This window comes from Entelurus aequoreus, linkage group LG02, assembly GCF_033978785.1.
Source record: "Entelurus aequoreus isolate RoL-2023_Sb linkage group LG02, RoL_Eaeq_v1.1, whole genome shotgun sequence".
In the NCBI taxonomy this organism is placed as follows: Eukaryota; Metazoa; Chordata; class Actinopteri; order Syngnathiformes; family Syngnathidae; genus Entelurus; species Entelurus aequoreus.
The window spans coordinates 54,338,669-54,357,250 of NC_084732.1; the positions used below are offsets into that span (position 1 = coordinate 54,338,669).

Sequence of the window (18,582 nt, forward strand, 5' to 3'; positions counted from 1 at the left end):
CAAGCGATCAAATGTTTGGAAGCCAAAGCTGTACTCACGGTAGTGCGTCTGCTATCCAGCTCAAACACAACACAACCTCCTGATTGTGTTGTTGTCCATTAAACAAATTGCAAAAGATTCACCAACACAGATGTCCAAATACTGTGGAATTGTTCGATGAAAACAGAGCAGTTTGTATTGGTGACACATTGGGTACGAATACTTCCGTTGCCGTCGTGACGTCACGCGCATACGTCATCATACATAAACGTTTCCAACCGGAAGTTTAGCGGGAAATTTAAAATTGCACTTTATAAGTTAACCCGGCTGTATTGGCATGTGTTGCAATGTTAAGATTTCATCATTGATATATAAACTATCAGACTGCGTGGTCGGTAGTAGTGGGTTTCAGTAGGCCTTTAACACCCCCACTCGCTCTTAGCTTATTGTGGTACATCATTTTCATAGAAAATAAAACAACAAAAACACATTTTGGCACACGTAATGCTTTTCTTGCACTCTAAGTGCCAAACAAATACTGAGCAAACTTCTTCAGTTGTAGCTTAGTGGCTGGTTTTGTCATCAAGTCAGCAATCATCTTGTCAGTAGGACAATAATCCAAACATATTCTCCCACTATTCACAGTTTCACGTATGAAATGATATTTGGTATCAATATGTTTGCACCTTTGTCGGTTTACTGGATTTCTAGCTAGTGCAATAGCTCCCTTGTTGTCATCGTAAACCTTGGTTTGTGCATACTGACACTTATCAATACCTTTGAGTAACTGTTGCAAATACATACACTCCTGTATGGCTGACGCTAAGGCCATGTATTCTGCCTCGCAGGTAGACAGTGCAACTGTCGGTTGCTTTCGACTCTTCCATGAAATGAGTGTACTTCTCTCACTTAAACTGGCACAGTACCCTGTAGTGCTACGTCTGTCTGTGACCTCAGATGCCCAGTCAGCATCACTGTAGACTATTAGACCAAGTTCACCTGTGTCATCCTTTTTAAAACATAACCCACGGTCTGTTGTACCTTTTAAGATACCTGAAAACGTGCTTTACAGTGTTCCAATGCTCCTCATTTGGCTCAGCAAAATGCTGGGAAAGTTTACTGACCACATAACTTAAATCTGGTCTAGTGCAAGTAGCCAAATAGATTAAACTTCCCACTGCTTCTCGATAGATCCTTGGTTCTTCCATTTTTACAGCATTTTCTGTGTATTCGAGTTTTGACTCGCATGGGGTCTCTCTGGCCTTACAATCCTGCATCCCAAATCTGGAGAGGATTTTGTTCACGTACCTGTTTTGTGACATTGTGACTTGGTCCTCTGACTGTTTAAAATCTATCCCTAGAAAACTGTTTAATTTCCCCAGGTCTTTCATTTTAAATCTCTCAGTGAGCATCACTTTGAAATTTTTCACAACCTTCTCATTGTTAGCAGCAATTATCAGATCATCAACCCACACAATCAAAATCACTTTTTCATTTTCTTTTTCCCTTGTGTATTGGCAGTTATCAGCAAGATTTTGATCAAAACCGTTTTCAGTGAGATATACATGCAACAGAGAATTCCAGTTTTGACCTGACTGCTTGAGACCATATAAGGACTTCTCTAATTTGCATACTAGCTTCTCTCCTGTTTTTGACTTTTTCTCATAACCTTCAGGTTGTTCGAGATAGATCTCACAGTCAATTGGTGCGTGTAGGTATGCGGTTTTCACATCCATTTGATGTAAAACCAGATCTTCCTGCACTGCTTTTTGCATGATTTACTCTGACAGTTGTCATGTCAGCAGTAGGTGAGAATGTTTCCTCATAATCGATGCCTTGTTTTTGGCTATAACCTTTTGCAACAAATCTTGCTTTACACTTATCTGACCCATCTGTATTACTCTTGAGTGTATACACCCACCTACCCCACACTGCCTTTTTGCCTGGTGGTAACTGGGTGATTTTGAATGTATCATTCTCTTTTAGTGACTGCATTTCGTCATTCATTGCACTTATCCACTGCCGTGACCTGGTTGATCGTATGGCACCCTGGTAATTTTGTGGTATGTCGCAAACTGCTCTATAACATGAGTCTACACTAGTTACCAGCCTGTCTGCTGTGTCTTCCATGTCATATTCCTGTAGGCGCACAGGCCTTCTCCTAACTCTAGGTGGGTTTTTTCTTCCCTGACCCCCAGCGCTAGACTGTTCACCTTCAATCTCAGAAACAGAAACATCATCTTTAACACTTTGACCTGATGCATTTCCCATTTTTTCATCATAATTTTCCTCATTGTCAAGGACCCTAGGGTGTACCTCTCTGTCCTGATACTCAGTGTGTGGTCCATGTGTTTGTGTTTCTTTTTTGTTGACTGTCTTGCTTGTGAATTTCACTAGCCTGTGTTTTTGGACCATTTCTGTGTCTTGATAATACACAAGATAAGCTGGGCTGTTCTTGTCGTACCCGATAAAACGACCGTGCTCACATCTAGGATCTAACTTCCCTTTCTCTTGTATGTATGCAAAGCACACAGATCCGAATTTCTGAAGTTTGGACATGTCTGGCTTCTTGCCTGTGAGCATCTCATGAGGTGTTTTCCTTGTGCGTTTACTGTAACATCTGTTTCGCACATAGGCAGCTGTCTGTACAGCATAATTCCACATTTTGTCTGGTAGTTTACTGTCAAAAATCATACACCTGCCCATCTCATAGAGGGTTCTCCAACTTCTCTCTGCCGTGCCATTTTGGTGAGGCGAATAGGGTGCAGATGTCTCGTGCTTAATCTTATTTTTGGTTTAACAGTGCTTTGAATTCCTTGCTCGTAAATTCAGTAGAATTATCCGAGCTTAGACATTTAACTTCCCCAAAAGGGGCGGAGTCTGCTAAGAACCTCTCTGTGGCGTGTACAGCATCACTTTTGTATTTGAGAAAATATACAGTCATAGCACCTGAATAGTCGTCCGTAAAGGACTGCATATTTGTGACCTTCTAAGCTTGGGGTTCTCATAGGACCGGCTAAATCAGTATGGACCAGTTGTAAGGGCTCTGTAGCCTTTCTGTCTGGCTCCCTATTTCTTGTCTGTGTGAATTTACCCCTTGCACATATTTCACACAGCTGTACTGGTCTGGTTGCACTGCCTCTGATTTTCATACCTTTACCACACCCATTAATTTTTGTACATCCTCATAATTGCAGTGACCCAATATTTCATGCCAGGTTTGCATGTCGTGGCACATATTGCATTTATCAACATTTTTCTGAACAGTTGGTAAGTAAAACAGATTACCACTCTCATGGAAGTCAAACCTGTCCCCTTTCTTGGTGATCATGTGGCCGTCTCTCTTCTTGAATGTCACTGTCGCTCCACCGTTTGTTGCCCTTGCCACTGAGAAGATGTCATGTGGATAGGTTGGTATATACAACGCCTCCTGTAGCTGTGCTCTTTGTTGTTGTCCCTCGTTGTCTAGCAGATAGATCAGCGCCGTCCTTCTGCGTTGCGCCGTCCCACTGCACTTGGTCCCATCCGCCAGCTAGATAGAATGGGTGTCGGGTTAGAATGTGTTGTCAAAGCTCTTGAACTTGGCGATGTCGTTAACAATATGAGATGTCGCTCCGGCGTCCATCATTATCCCTTTCTTCTTCATGTTGACAGATGGCCTTTCGTCTGTTGCATGCTTGGCCATGAAACATTGATCCTCGTCGTCGATGTCCTCCTCTTCTTCTGCAACTTTTCTGGCTCCGTCTTTTCCCTTTTTCCTGCATAGAGACTCTGTGTGTGTGTTACTCTTGCAGTGACTGCACCACACCTTCTTGGTAAACCTGGTTCTGATACGTCCTTTTTCTCCACATTTGTAACATGTCGGAGTAGCTTTCCCTTCCTTCCAGTGTGTCTTGGTGCCTTGTTTGCTTTGCTTTGTGCTAGTCTTCATCATGGTCTTCATCACACTGTGCAGGTCCGGTTGTCCTCATCTTCTCAGATTCTTCATAAACCCTCAGTCTTCTCTTGAAGTCCTTAAATGTCACGTTGTCCTCATTTTGTGTAACGTGGACAGCCAGTGATCTGAATGAGTCTGGCAGTCCATTCAAAATGGTGGCCACAAGCAGCTCGTCACTCATGTTCTCTCCTGCATCACGAAGAGCTGAAACTATATTCTCAGCCCTTATCATATAATCAGTCACAGTCTCATTCCCTTCCATTTTTATGGTGGTCAATGAAGTGTACATGTTTAGAATCCTGGGCTTGCTCTTTCCAGAATAATGTTCTCTTAATAATTTCAAGGCTTTCCTTCCATCATCGGCGGTGTCATGTCTTATCAATGATAGGCTTTTATCATCTAGTGCATTTACTAGTTGAGCATAACAATCTGCATTCTTCAATGGATCTGCAGCTATGGCAGCCTCGCCAACAGGCTCTCTCAAAATTGTGTCTTTTAGCTTCAGAATGTGTAAACAGCTAAGGAATCGCATTTCCCATAGATCAAACTTATCTTCTGTTCCATCGAAGACAATCTGCTGTTGTAGGTTCCTGCTCCGGCCATTTTCGCTTTTATTGTTTTTTATAGTTTGCAATCTCCAAGACGTTGCTCAGGCTGTGGCTTGTAGAGTCCTTAATTTTTGCGGGGTTCTCTCTGCGCCTTCTTTATTCTAGCTCGTCTAGTAGCTTCTCTTGGCTAAAAGTTCGTCTTACTTCTGTTACCTTGTTGTTGCTCTAGACTTGCGTGACTGTGCCCATAACCCATACTTGCCAACCCTCCCGGTTTTACCGGGAGACTCCTGGAATTCCGCGCCTCTCCCGATAACCTCCCGGAAGAAATTTTCTCCCGATAAACTCCCGGAATTCAGCCGGAGCTGGGCTGGAGGCCACGCCCCCTCCAGCTCAATGCAGACCTGAGTGGGGACAGCGGCGACAGTCTGTTTTCACGTCCGCTTTCCCACGATATAAACAGCGTGCCTGCCCAATCACGTTATAACTGTAGAAGGATCGAGGGCGAGTTCTTGGTTTCTTATGTGGGTTTATTGTTAGGCAGTTTCATTAACGTCCTCCTAGCGCGGTAACAACACACAACAGCAGCAGTCACGTTTTCGTCTACCGTAAAGCAGTTCGTCTGCCGTAAACAGCAATGTTGTGACACTCTTAAACAGGCTAATACTGCCATCTACTGGATAGCCTCCGGTACACTGAAATTCAAGTATTTATTTCATATATATATATATAGCTAGAATTCACTGAAAGTCAAGTATTTCATATATATATATATATATATATATATATATATATATATATATATATATATATATATATATATATATATATATATATATATATAATATATGAAATACTTGAGTTGGTGAATTCTAGCTGTAAATATACTCCTCCCCTCTTAACCACGCCCCACCCCACCCCCCATCCCCCACCTCCCGGAATCGGAGGTCTCAAGGTTGGCAAGTATGCCATAACCTGATGAGCTTCGTGCGGTTGCGGTGGAGATGTAATCAAACTCTCATTAGACACAGTTTACCTTTGGCCTTGTAGGTATATTTATTGTAGCGGCAGTAACGTAACTTGCTGCCGCTCTAACAACCAGAATGACTCATGACATATGAACCCGGAACAGGAAGTATAGGTGTCAGGTAACACAGAGGTAAACACTGCCCTCTAATGGACACAATGGGTAAGGGCGTACAACAGTATAACACTTAACACGGCTGATGCCAATACCTCAGTAGGCTGGACTAGATCTGACCAATCTAAGTCTATGAGCATGAACTGATGAAGCCTGCTCGCAAGAGAGGCAGAACGTCTTCTAAGACAAACCGAACAGTCCCGTTGTGATCGATTGAATGCCCTGAGATTACAATGACCTGGATGAATGAGAACATTCATGGACATGTTTAATTAGGGACACTTGCAAGTCTGTATCATCTGGTACTTGTTTTTTTGGACCGATATCCGATATAAATATCTGATCTAGACACCCTTTAATTAAAATGTGATACTGTGCAACATGGTTAGTGAGTGAAATGTGACACTGATGTTGGTTGAGTTGAGTTTGAGTTTATTTCGAACATGGAAACATTACATGATACATCACAATTTTCGGTTTCTCTTTTCAACATGTTTCAAAAGGAGTAGGAAGAAGCACAGTTTATTTAATCCTGTTCTCAATTTATTCACAATATACTCAATAAGTAATAACATAAAACAAAAAAAAAGATAATTAGGGAAGTAAGTTGATAAATAAGATTATCAATAAATGTTTTTCAAGATTCTTCTTCTTTGTACTTTCTAAACACTTTGAGTTTGAACGGTTGTTCTTTTTTTATCTGCACCAAACATGTTCTTTCTCTTTTAGCATAACCACACAAAGTGTCAATGTCATGTCAGAATGGTAAACTGAGATTTTTATCACACTGAAGCTGGTTTTGGACTTTGACCTTTGGACTCTGCAACTAAATGCTTGTAATAATTAAATCAAATTTTAAAACAATTCCAATGGATTTTAATACATTACGTATTTTACCCTTCTTTCTGGTAGACCCCCCAACAAAAAGCAGTCGGGTGTGTCCACCCCCATGACGGATAATATTTCTCGCTTATTTTCAAATGTGAATGTTCACAAACTAGACCCATATGGAAAAGTAAGGGGATCCTTCATTGCCCCAATGTCACGTGACATTTTTTTCTTTTTCTTAGTGCCCTCAAGTGCCAGCAACTGGGAAGACGTCCAAGCAAAGGCACGCCACCTACTGCTTCACACGTACGGCGTGACCAGATGCACAGTGCAGGTCCAGACACACAGACAGACCCCAGTGCGCACCTGCTCACAATGTCAGCAGTCTAGCGCTTAAAGACACTCTCCTTCTGTACATTCACTTCCTCTTTATACATTGCCATAGAGCTACATGGCGTTTGGGAGTCAAAAGGGGGCTGTTGCACCTCTCTCAGTTCACTGGCAGGGTGCTAAAAGTAACCTCAAGAGCCAATTAATAGCAGTAACTTAATCTAAGGATTACTGTAACCTTTGCAGACTAAATTCACGGCTACACTGCAATCTTCTAAGGAATGTGGAAACATTCTCTTAATTCACCATTAAGGCCTATTCTATTTGTATTTTACACTTTTTTTATGATGATCGGCTCGGCCTCATTATATGCAACTTTTATTTTTTGTGTTTGTTGCTTTTAGTAGTTTTTACCAGGAATGTAACACTCACTGAATCACTCTAATGTACTTCTGTTTTTAGCCTCTAACCAAAGTCACTTTTCTATCAGTCAATCTGTAAAAGTAGATTTGATGAGACTAACCCACACGATAATTTTAAATAATTTATGCTTAAACGTTTGATACTGACTCAAGAGTTGAGACTGGTACCATTCTGCATGGCACCCAAGTGACCTTTTGTTTTTCAGCAGCCTCACATTATCAGTTCAGGTTTTAAATAAGAAAATAGTCATGTTTTTGTTGGTGCATCTCAATCATCTACATATGGACAGATGTTTAAGAGCGTATCAAAACGCCTCCCACAACAATGCCAGAGTGATGACAGGATACATGGCTGCTGCACCTCAGTGATGACTGACAGTATTGTAGTCCTGGCTGGACTCTCCTACAGTATTTCCATATTTGCAAATTATGCTGGTATGACACTTTTGATGAGAGTTGTATTGATTATATAAATCTAAATTACTGAATTTTTTTGTAATAAAGTATTTAATTTGTTGTTTCATGTCCAGTGCTGTAGGTGTGTTAATGATGTATTGCTATTATGATCACCCTGTGTGACCCTGCACAGGACATGCACTCACTAGTCACTTCATTAGGCACACATGCACAATACAATCTGATTAAATGCAAGAGCTCGGTTTTGATTGGCACACTTTGATTGGGGTAGAGGGGCCGTGCCAAAAACTTGAGGATTCCATGTTCGATTCCTGCTTCCGCCATCCTAGTCACTGCCGTTGTGTCCTTGGGCAAGACACTTTGCCCACCTGCTCCCAGTGCCACCCACACTGGTTGAAATGTAGATAATTGGTTGTCACTTTGTAAAGTGCTTTGAGTCTCGAGAGAAAATAAAGCGCTATATAAATATAATTCACTTCACACTCCCCGTTTCCATATAAGTTGGGAAATTGTGTTAGATGTAAATATAAACGGAATACAATGATTTGCAAATCCTTTTCAACCCATATTCAGTTGAATGCACTACAAAGACAAGATACTTGATGTTCAAACTCATAAACTTAAATTTTTTTTTGGCAAGTAATTAACTTAGAATTCCATGGCTGCAACACGTGCCAAAGTAGTTGGGAAAGGGAATGTTCACCACTGTGTTACATGGCCTTTCCTTTTAACAACACTCAGTAAACGTTCGGGAACTGAGGAGACACATTTTTTAAGCTTCTCAGGTGGAATTCTTTCCCATTCTTGCTTGATGTACAGCTTAAGTTGTTCAACAGTCCGGGGGTCTCCGTTGTGGTATTTAGGCTTCATAATGCGCCACACAATTTCAATGGGAGACAGGTCTGGACTACAGGCAGGCCAGTCTAGTACCCGCACTCTTTTACTATGAAGCCACGTTGATGCAACACGTGGCTTGGCATTATCTTGCTGAAATAAGCAGGGGCGTCCATGGTAACGTTGCTTGGATGGCAACATATGTTGCTCCAAAACCTGTATGTACCTTTCAGCATAAATGGCGCCTTCACAGATGTGTAAGTTACGCATGTGTTGGGCACTAATACACCCCCATACCATCACAGATGCTGGCTTTTCAACTTTGCGCCTATAACAATCCGGATGGTTCTTTTCCTCTTTGGTCCGGAGGACACGACATCCACAGTTTCCAAAAACAATTTGAAATGTGGACTCGTCAGACCACAGAACACTTTTCCACTTTGTATCAGTCCATCTTAGATGAGCTCAGGCCCAGCGAAGCCGACGGCGTTTCTGGGTGTTGTTGATAAACGGTTTTCGCCTTGCATAGGAGAGTTTTAACTTGCACTTACAGATGTAGCGACCAACTGTAGTTACTGACAGTGGGTTTCTGAAGTGTTCCTGAGCCCATGTGGTGATATCCTTTACACACTGATGTCGCTTGTTGATGCAGTACAGCCTGAGGGATCCAAGGTCACTGGCTTATTAGCTGCTTACGTGCAGTGATTTCTCCAGATTGCTGGAGCCTATCCTAGCTGCATTTGGGCGGAAGGCGGGGTACACCCTGGACAAGTTGCCATCTCATCACAGGGCCAACACAGATAGAGAGACAACATTCACACACTAGGGACCATTTAGTGTTGCCAATCAACCTATCCCCAGGTGCATGTCTTTGGAGGTGGGAGGAAGCCGGAGTACCCGGAGGGAACCCATGCAGTCACGGGGAGAACCGAGCCCAGCATCGAACCCAGGACTTTCGTATTGTGAGGCACACATACTAACCCCTGTTTCACCGTGCTTCCGCCCCATTTAATCATTAAACCTAAAAAGTGAATATCAATATAAATGCCACATTTATATGTTAAATCTAGATGCTAAATATACTTTTAAACATTTAATCTAATGTTAACTCTATTTTTTATCAAATTAAAACTAAATGCTGAATATAAATCTAAATGTTGAATCTAAATACCACATTTAAATGGTAAATCTAGATGCCAAATATAAATCCAAATTAAAATCTAATTGTTTAATGTAATACATCTAAATGCTTAATCTAAATATACACGTTTATTCTAAATGTCACATTTAAATGTTTAATTGCTAAATATAAATATACATGTTTAATCTAAATGCTGCATTTAAATGTTTGAACTAAATGATAAATATACATCTAAATGCTCAATCTAAAAGTTAAATCCATATGTTTAATTCATATCATATATTTTCTAAATTAACTTTACACGTGGCGAGACATTAGATATCAGATTTTAAATTTTGCATTTAGATTCAACATTTAAATTTAAACTTAGATTTAATGTTTCGATTACCATTTAATTTCTATCTCAAATTTGACACAAATGTGGTAAAGGTGAGAAAAGTTATCTACATGTGTGAAGGTGAGCTAAATCAAGATATATGAGCTAAAAGGTGTGTTTAGATTTCTACATCAGGCTTCCAATATTACTGGGTGTTGTGTCGTGGTAGTGTTCCTTCTCACCACTAGATGGTGCACTTTCATGTAGCTTCAGGATCACTATGATTAGATAGAATGCATTTGATAATTAGAGTTTGGCCTTCACTTCTCTGATCATCCCCTCCAATGTCATACAATTACAGTACGTGGATGGAGCAGACATGATGAACATTTGGATTGTATTTATGTAAACAACATTTTAAATGTATTTATAAATGGTTGATTTATATAGGCTAGTTTATAAATCCACCATTTATAAATACACATTAGTAGGCTAAATGAACCTCTTCAACATAACATTTTAAATGATAAATACATTTTGTCTCAGTACACATAACCGGTTTTGTGTTAATGAACACTCTTTGTACCTGACAGGGTTTGAACAGGGATTGTCTCGGTTTCCAGGCAACAATCTTGCGATCATAAAACCATAATGTGTGTGTTTACACAGACAGCCTGACACGTCTTAACCGCTCATGCGTCTGTGGGTGTTGACACTCTTGACTTAGTCACGTACACAAAGATCCACACACCGTATCCTTCCTCCATTGTTGTTTTAAATACCAGCATATAGCTTGATGGTTGTGCAAGAATAAAAATACTTGGGGACTCATTTATGAGACACCAGTTAGAGAGCCGAGCTACTTGTGCACCTGACAACATGCATGCACTGGACAGTCCTAGTTTGGATGGTAGAAATAACTTTGCAGGAAATTATATTTAAAACATTAAAATGATCAATATCGGCATTATCCCACTTTTTGCAAAGGTTGCAGGTTTTTATGGAGTGCCGAATGTAAAAGTTCAGTCACACTTTTCCAGTAGATATTTTTCTCAGATTTTACTCAATTTCCTAAAATTGTCATCACATTTAAGTTTCAATGAAATGTTGACTCTAAATATTACATCTAAATGAGAAATCTAAACCTAAATCTTTAAATATAAATCCATATGTTAAATCTAAATCCAAACCCATGTTAAATCAAAACCTAAATGTTCAATCTTAACTTAAATGTTAAATCTAAACCTAAATCTTAAATCTAAATGTGAGAGTTAAATTTTAAACGGGAGCGCTAAATGTAAATGTGAGCGCTAAATGTTAAATCTAAACCTAAATCTTGAATATGAATCCATATGAATGTTGTCTGTCTATCTGTGTTGGCGACTTGTCCAGGGTGTACCCCGCCTCCCCCCCAAATGCAGCTGAGATAGGCTACAGCACATGCCGCGACCCCGACAGGGACAAGCAGTAGAAAATGGATTGATGTTGAATCTAATTCTAAATCTTAAATCTAAACCTAAATGGGAGCGCTAAATGTTAAATATAAATCTATATGTAAGTGCTAAATGTTAAATCTAAACCTAAATGAGAAATCTAAACCTAAATGTTAAATATAAATCTCAAATCTAAATGTGAGCTCTAAATGTTAAATCTAAACCTAAATTTTAAATTGAAATCTCAATCCTAAATCTAAATGTAAGCCCTAAATCTCTCGCCAAGTGTAAAGATAAATATTTATACAATGTCAGTATTCCACCAATCCGACGCCTCTCAGCCGCAAAGCCGCGCCCACATCTCTGCCTCTCAGTGCAGACACTCCTACACCTTTATTACTGCAGAAGAAGGAAACATGACGTACTGTATGATAAATGCCAACAGTGCCAATAAAGTTGCATATTATTTTTAAATGTTAGCTCCAAAGGTGTGAGTGTACATGTTGCGTTGCATCAAAACAAATAGACACTCTTAAACACGTCGATGCTGCACTTCTGTGTTTGACAATGATTGTAATTCATTCTTATGCCGAGGCATGCAGTGTGCATGAATACACCTATTTCTTTTCATGTGAGTCTTTCATCATTTCGCTGTGCTTTTACTTTATGATTGTGTCACATATGAACATTACTTTGCTGTAAACAACGTGATCACTGTCATATAAGTTCGCTGACAGAATCGCTTTGGATCGGTTCTAAAGAATATGTCTTAATTGTGAGCTAAATGATAGAAACATGATCGTAGTGAGTGTGAAGTCATTTGGTCAGAAGTTCGGATCAGGTGCATGCCAATATGCACCTTTTAATATGCTTATTTTCCATCTTCCTGCTCCTCACAGCAGTGCAGTCAGCTGGCTGCTGCAGCAAACTTATATGACAGTGATTGCGTTGTTTACAGCAATGTAATGTTCATATGTGACACAATCATGAAGTAAGAGCGCAGCAAAATGATGAGAGACACATACAAATAGAAATAGGTGACATGAACCCACCATGACCCTGATCAATCAAATCAAACTTTATTTATAAAGCGCTTTTCATACATAAAAGAAATGCAACACAAAGTGCTTTACAAAGTTAAAAACAATACCCCGGTGACCCCTAACCCCCATTATCACATACGTACGCACAGACACACACACGCATCTATATGGACAAATGATTGCATGGCTGAATACAGAGGAGACATTTGAGTAAACACTATCACCGGAGCCATCTGCACCAGGAGGTCATCAGACCATGGCCACCAGGATTCTGACACAAAAGCGCCCCCACAAGCATGGCCGATAACCCCTGAGGCAGATGGCTCATCTGAGGAACGTTGGAAAATAAAAATAATAAAACTTGTCCCCCAATTTTAATGGCATCATTAATCCCTACCTGCATACATATCTCCCTCACACTACAACACACACATCAATAGGGACTGGAGGTCGGCTGTGATGGCTGACCTCCTAATTTTAACTGCACAGTAGACACTCTGGGAGCTGAATACACTCCCACATCACAGATGCACGGGGGGGGGCATAGGGTCTCATTGCCTCCTCGACCGGTCTGGGTCTGGTGGCCTGCCATTCCCGTGCAGGGACCTCGCTGAGGGTGTGAAGGTGAGGTGTGCTCTGTCTGTGGGTGGAGTCTTGCGCCTGGTTGAGATCACAGCTGGGGCAGTGGGGTGGGTTCTATCTCTGTTGGGAAGGGAGTGGGGGACCCTCAGGTAGGTGCAGCCGGGGCGGTGAGTGGAATGGCTGGATGGAGTTGTTGTGTGGATGATGGCTGCGGTTGTCATTGTGGTTGTGGTGTTGTTTGGTGTACTCAGAAGTCTCTCAAATGCAAATGCCAGATATTTGAAGTTTTTTTAAGGTAACGTATAAATTACTTTCCCTAGTAATTAATTAAAGAGTAATTCAGTTACTTTTTTGGTAAAGTAACGAGCAACTATAATGAATTACTTCTTAAAAGCAATTTTCAGAACACTGCATATACACTATATTGCCAAAAGTATTTGGCCACCCATCCAAATGATGAGAATCAGGTGTCCTAATCACTTGGCCCGGCCACAGGTGTATAAAATCAAGCACTTAGGCATGGAGACTGTTTCTACAAACATTTGTGAAACAATGGGCCGCTCTCAGGAGCTCAGTGATTTCCAGCGTGGAACTGTCATAGGATGCCACCTGTGCAACAAATCCAGTCGTGAAATTTCCTCGCTCCTAAATATTCCGAAGTCAACTGTTGGCTTTATTATAAGAAATTGGAAGAGTTTGGGAACAACAGCAACTCAGCCACGGAGTGGTAGGCCACGTAAACTGACAGAAAGAGGGCCAGTGGATGCTGAAGCGCATAGTGCAAAGAGGTCGCCGACTTTCTGCACAGTCAGTTGCTACAGAGCTCCAAATTTCATGTGACCTTCCAATTAGCCCACGTACAGTACGCAGAGAGCTTCATGGAATGGGTTTCCATGGTCGAGTAGCTGCATCTAAGCCATACATCACCAAGTCCAATGCAAAGCGTGGGATGCAGTGGTGTAAAGCATGTTACCACTGGACTCTAGAGCAGTGGAGACGCGTTCTCTGGACTGATGAATCACGCTTTTCCATCTGGCAATCTGATGGACGAGTCTGGGTTTGGAGGTTGCCAGGAGAACGATACATTTCGGACAGCATTATGCCGAGTGTGAAATTTGGTGGAGGAGGAATTATGGTGTGGGGTTGTTTTTCAGCAGTTGGGCTTGGCCCCTTAGTTCCAGTGAAAGGAACTTTGAATGATCCAGGATACCAAAACATTCTGGACAATTCCATGGTCCAAACCTTGTGGGAACAGTTTGGAGCGGGCCCCTTCATATGTGAGTCAAGGCAGGTGGCCAAATACTTTTGACAATATACTGTATATTATCTAAACATTGGTATTGTAATGGTTCACAAAGCTAACGCATAAAGACTAAATATATTATCTAACGTTTGGTATAGTAGTGGTTCACAAAACTAAAACATAAAAACTACTATTTCTAACCGTGGGTATTGTAGTGGTTCATGTAGTTGACTCATTGAATTCATACTGATGTTGCCTTTGTAGTATAATGGATCACACAGGTGATCAATGAATTCTATAATTATTCATCCTTTTTATCTAAATGCTATGTTATTGCCTTTTAAGTGGTTCACGTAAAAAAATTAAACATTTTAATTTTTTGGGTTATTTTGAGGGAAGAATTTGTTTGTCTGCCTGTAAAAGTTATGGGCTTATTTAGATGAAACTTCCAGGAAATGTCAACAATGGGATAAGAAACAAGTGATTCAATTCTGGGTGTAATATGGATCATTTCTACGGCGTTACCTTGTTTACAGGGCACAACTTCTTTGTGTGTGTATAGTAGCCCCCGCACTCCCTTTCACCCACAGAGACAAAGAGAGTGGAAGACTGACAAATAGATTCACTCAGTTTATTTAATTCCGCTATAGAACAAACACCTGTGATATAAATACAAGAGTAACCTGAGTTTTTGGTTTTCATTGATGTGAACTTTTTAACTGGCTTTTTGTTTTGCTCCTTATTTTCCAGCATCTTGCTTTGCCTTCAGTTCATGTTTTTTTTTCTTTTTCCAATTAAGCATTGAGGGTTGGTTGGACTATTATATTTTCCCTGCTGTGCCTTGACCTGATAAAGACATTGTTCTTTGAACACAAATATTTCCTGTCTTTCAACCTGGGTTCCTGCTACACATCCTGACAATTAATAAAGTGGCGCACTCCTGAAAAAAACCTTCAAATGAATTGTGCACTGGTGGATTGCCAGCAGGCTTTTGTGACACATTAGGGTTTCATTTTCTGAGTTGCTAATCAAATTGAACCCTCCAAACCTCAAAATGTCACTAGCTATAAAAACATAATCAGTACACATCTAAATTGACTTAACGTAATGGGAAAACTACATAAATACATAAATAAGATAAAAAAAATAGAACATTTGATAGAAAAGTGAATTCGAATTCAGATTGTTCATCAGACATTTAAGACCAAAGCCCTAAAACTTTTTTCACCAAGTACCACCTCAGTAAAAACCTGGCTAGCCAAGTACCACCATAATGACCAACATTATAATACAGTAGCGTAGTAGGCCTAAGAATGTATTAAAAACAAGGCAGAGGTTTTATTTAACAACTTATTTAATATTTTGGACACTGTAACTTTACCCACAATGCACAAACATCTACAATGACACTCCATCTACAGTACCTATTTACAGACTTCTTTGGCGTACCAGTACCGCAGTTTGAGAATCACTGGTCTAAATATTTGCTAAAATCTGTCTTTGTTTGCCAGGCGTTCACGCTGTCGCGATCTCCTGATGGATGATTGTAATCCAACCGTCCAACTGCACAACCGAGGCCTCTTGCAACACGTCATTGCTGCAATGGTCGAACGCAGTAAGACACAGTTTCTTAAAAGGTCCTGAAGGTTATCGGACATAAGAAGCCAAATGGCAGGCCAAAGAAACATTTTGAGCGATTGCGCATTGCATGACTTTTGATGCTATTACAAAACTTTAACACATTTTTTTCTGATTATTTCACAGAAGTTATGAGCTACAACTTACAGAACAGTGCTCTTAGAATGAAACAATAAGTGTATTTTAGTGGCGATGAAGCCACACAAACTAATGATAACTCACTGCTAGGGATGGTACCTTTTAATATTTGAATTCATACTGTACGGTACCAATTTTCAGTACTTTTGTGTGTGTTCATACATTTACATTAAAAAAAAAAAAATCTCAATTTTTAAAATTTACATTTAACAGTGAGTTTATTATGATAACTGTGATGTTATATCTTGCTTTCTTACATTGGAGAGTTTCATTTGCAAATATTATTTAGTAAACTTTGCACGCAGTTACAATTCCAAGACATTAGATGGCGGTAGTGTATAGGCTACTTTGGGCTGCCTTAGTCAGGAAGTAGTCTGTGCTATTAGATTGAATGTGCCAGTCTGTTTTTTTGTCGAGTCCTACAAAGTGTTTATACTGTAAGTATTGCAACTATTACACAGCAGCTTTTTGATTGTAATGTGTCTTAGTTGTAGTTGCGATTACCAAATTTGAAGGTATTGAAATCGCTAATGCTAATCGATAGCATGTATATGGCATATCCAATGTAAATTAGCATCAAGTTAGTGCATATTTAAAAAGTAGAGTCTTAATTTAATTTCGAGCGTAGCTTTGTTGGATGGAAAATTACTGAAAGACAGTCCAGCTGTGTCCGCTCTCAGTATTTAATTGTTTGTTTCCCTGCCAAATGCTTGAGCCGGTGCCTGGGCAACAAAGGTATCGAAATATGGTACCGTTTGATTTTACGTGAATCCGTACTTGATAGTACCAGCGGAATTCGGTTAGTACCTATAAAAGTACTGAATTTGGTAACAATCCCTACTCACTGCTAACAAGGCATCAGCACAATGATGCGTTTTTACACAGGTGGAGCACATTAGTCACATAGAAAATCAGGATACAAAGAAACCAGAATCTAAATAACAATTTTTGTTCTATTAGAAAAAAATATTAGCAAACGAATTACCTCAGTAATAGTACATGTTAAATCCAAACACAATTTTTCTAACCTCTATTAGAGTTTTTTAAGTTGCATTTTTTAAATAACTATATTTTTTTACCTATATCAGAGGTCCCCAAACTACGGCCCGCGTGCCGGATCCGGCCCGCCAGCGTCCAAAATCCGGCACGCGGGAAGTCCCAAGTTAAAAAAACAACAAAACAAAACAAAAACTTTTTAATCACTATTTTTTAAAATCTGTCCTTTCTAATCCATTTTCTACCGCTTGTTACTCTCGGTGTCTCAGAGCCGCTCAGGCAAATCATATTGTCTAAAAATGCATTTTCCCATCGATAACGTGACATCGTCAAGAAGTTTGGGGACCCCTGCCATATACATTTTTTTGGATTACAGTCCTGTATGCATATCCTTGTGGTCAGTGCAATGTGTTTGATCACTGGATTTTGATGAGGAAGAACGAAGACAGTCAACATTTCATTGATGATAAATAATTCATTAATACATTATATGGATATTATTTGGATATTATCGAACATTCATATTTACTGTGTGCAGACATTTCTGCAGGTGGATTGATGCTCTCGTGGTGTGCAACTACCAACTACTAAGCAGACAAAAAACCCAACAGTGCAGCAGAAGCGTTTCCGCACACTAAGTGTCAAAGCATCCTAGTTTGTGCAGAAAGGATTCTGTTGGACTGATGAGTGGAAAGTTGGCAGGCACCTTTTTATTTGGTGAGACGCTTCACCAACTCCAGTTCCTCCACTGGCTTCCACTGCTGATTGATGGTGAAAAGCTGCAAAGGGTTCAAAAATAAAAATACATTTAGGCACTTATGTGTACTAAGAAGCACAGAAGTAGCAGCTCATTGGTGTGCAGCGCCACACACATCAATATCCATTTGGTATGTTTCTTCTACAGTGACTCAGCAGCTGTCTGGAAAATTCTGCCCTTGTCTCAGCATTATTTGAACAACATTGTGATGGTTTCACCTTTTGGGGCGTGGTTGGATCCACTCTCTCCCATGGTTCTGGATTGGAGGTCTTATTTAAACTGAAAACAATAAAAATGCTGCATCACTGAAAACATTCAAAGTCAAAGATATGGTTCAACAAAATAACAAGTGCCACTTACATGACGTCAGATTTGGTGAGAAGAAAGTAGATAGAAGCCGTAGTGGCTCCTGTTGCAGCTAAAGTCATGAAACCGATCAGTGGGATCAGCTGAATTCAAGTGCATCAAATAGAATAGAATTTTAGATTAAGTTAAACACAAAATCATCATAAAAATCAGACACACCTCTTTTTTCTTTCTTAACATTTGAAAAAATCCCCTCATATCTTTAAACTCCTTAGGTACCTGAAGAGAAACATGCTATAATTGCACATTATGTGGAGTAAAGAAAATGTCACCTGTGTGTGGCAGCGCTCACCTTTTGTCACAGAGTAGGTCTTGTCTGGTCTGTTAGTGGAGCATCTCTTCCGCCTGCTCTGGGCTCATGTAGGTTGGAGGAGAGCGAGAACGAGGTGAAAGGCACGTACACACACTCCGCTTCCTGTACGGATATTCACCACTAGAGGATTTGTCAAACTGATCGAGTAATGCTGCTGCTGAATAGCTTCATGGGTGCACA

At 40.2% G+C, this 18,582-nt stretch overlaps 2 protein-coding genes across 4 annotated transcripts in view; one reads left to right on the top strand and one right to left on the bottom strand.

Moving 5' to 3' along the window:
- The window catches only part of LOC133635834 (probable proton-coupled zinc antiporter SLC30A4), a 56,511-nt gene that overhangs the window by 31,585 nt on the left and 6,344 nt on the right, over positions 1-18,582 (top strand). Inside the window, exon 8 of one of the 2 annotated variants that reach the window (XM_062029179.1) lies at positions 6,676-7,702. The exons of the other annotated variant lie outside the window; for it this stretch is intronic. Coding sequence (XP_061885163.1) covers positions 6,676-6,830 — 155 coding nt within the window. The 3' untranslated portion in view covers positions 6,831-7,702. Of the gene's footprint in view, positions 1-6,675; positions 7,703-18,582 lie in introns of those variants that run through there. 2 annotated transcript variants of the gene reach the window in all.
- On the bottom strand, positions 13,695-18,504 carry LOC133663569 (normal mucosa of esophagus-specific gene 1 protein-like). Of its 2 annotated transcripts, XM_062068141.1 has the most exons (6): positions 18,382-18,504; positions 18,249-18,308; positions 18,084-18,172; positions 17,942-18,002; positions 17,673-17,745; positions 13,695-15,791 (listed from the first exon to the last, which is right to left on the bottom strand). In XM_062068141.1, exons 2-5 carry the CDS (start codon positions 18,285-18,287, stop codon positions 17,677-17,679), a joined length of 258 nt encoding a protein of 85 aa, XP_061924125.1. In that variant the 5' UTR covers positions 18,288-18,308; positions 18,382-18,504; the 3' UTR covers positions 13,695-15,791; positions 17,673-17,676. The 2 variants fall into 2 exon arrangements, with proteins under 2 accessions (XP_061924125.1, XP_061924118.1); XM_062068134.1 differs by lacking the exon at positions 13,695-15,791 and having other exon boundaries at positions 15,811-17,745; positions 18,382-18,490.

Excerpts from the sequence above, each read along its gene's own strand:
- LOC133663569 (XM_062068141.1), bottom strand. The coding sequence starts at position 18,287 with ATGAGGGGATTTTTTCAAATGTTAAGAAAGAAAAAAGAG. Across the intron at positions 18,173-18,248 it reads TGTTAAGAAAGAAAAAAGAG|CTGATCCCACTGATCGGTTT; the intron begins GTGTGTCTGATT and ends ACTTGAATTCAG. Across the intron at positions 17,746-17,941 it reads ATCCAACCACGCCCCAAAAG|CTTTTCACCATCAATCAGCA; the intron begins GTGAAACCATCA and ends AACCCTTTGCAG.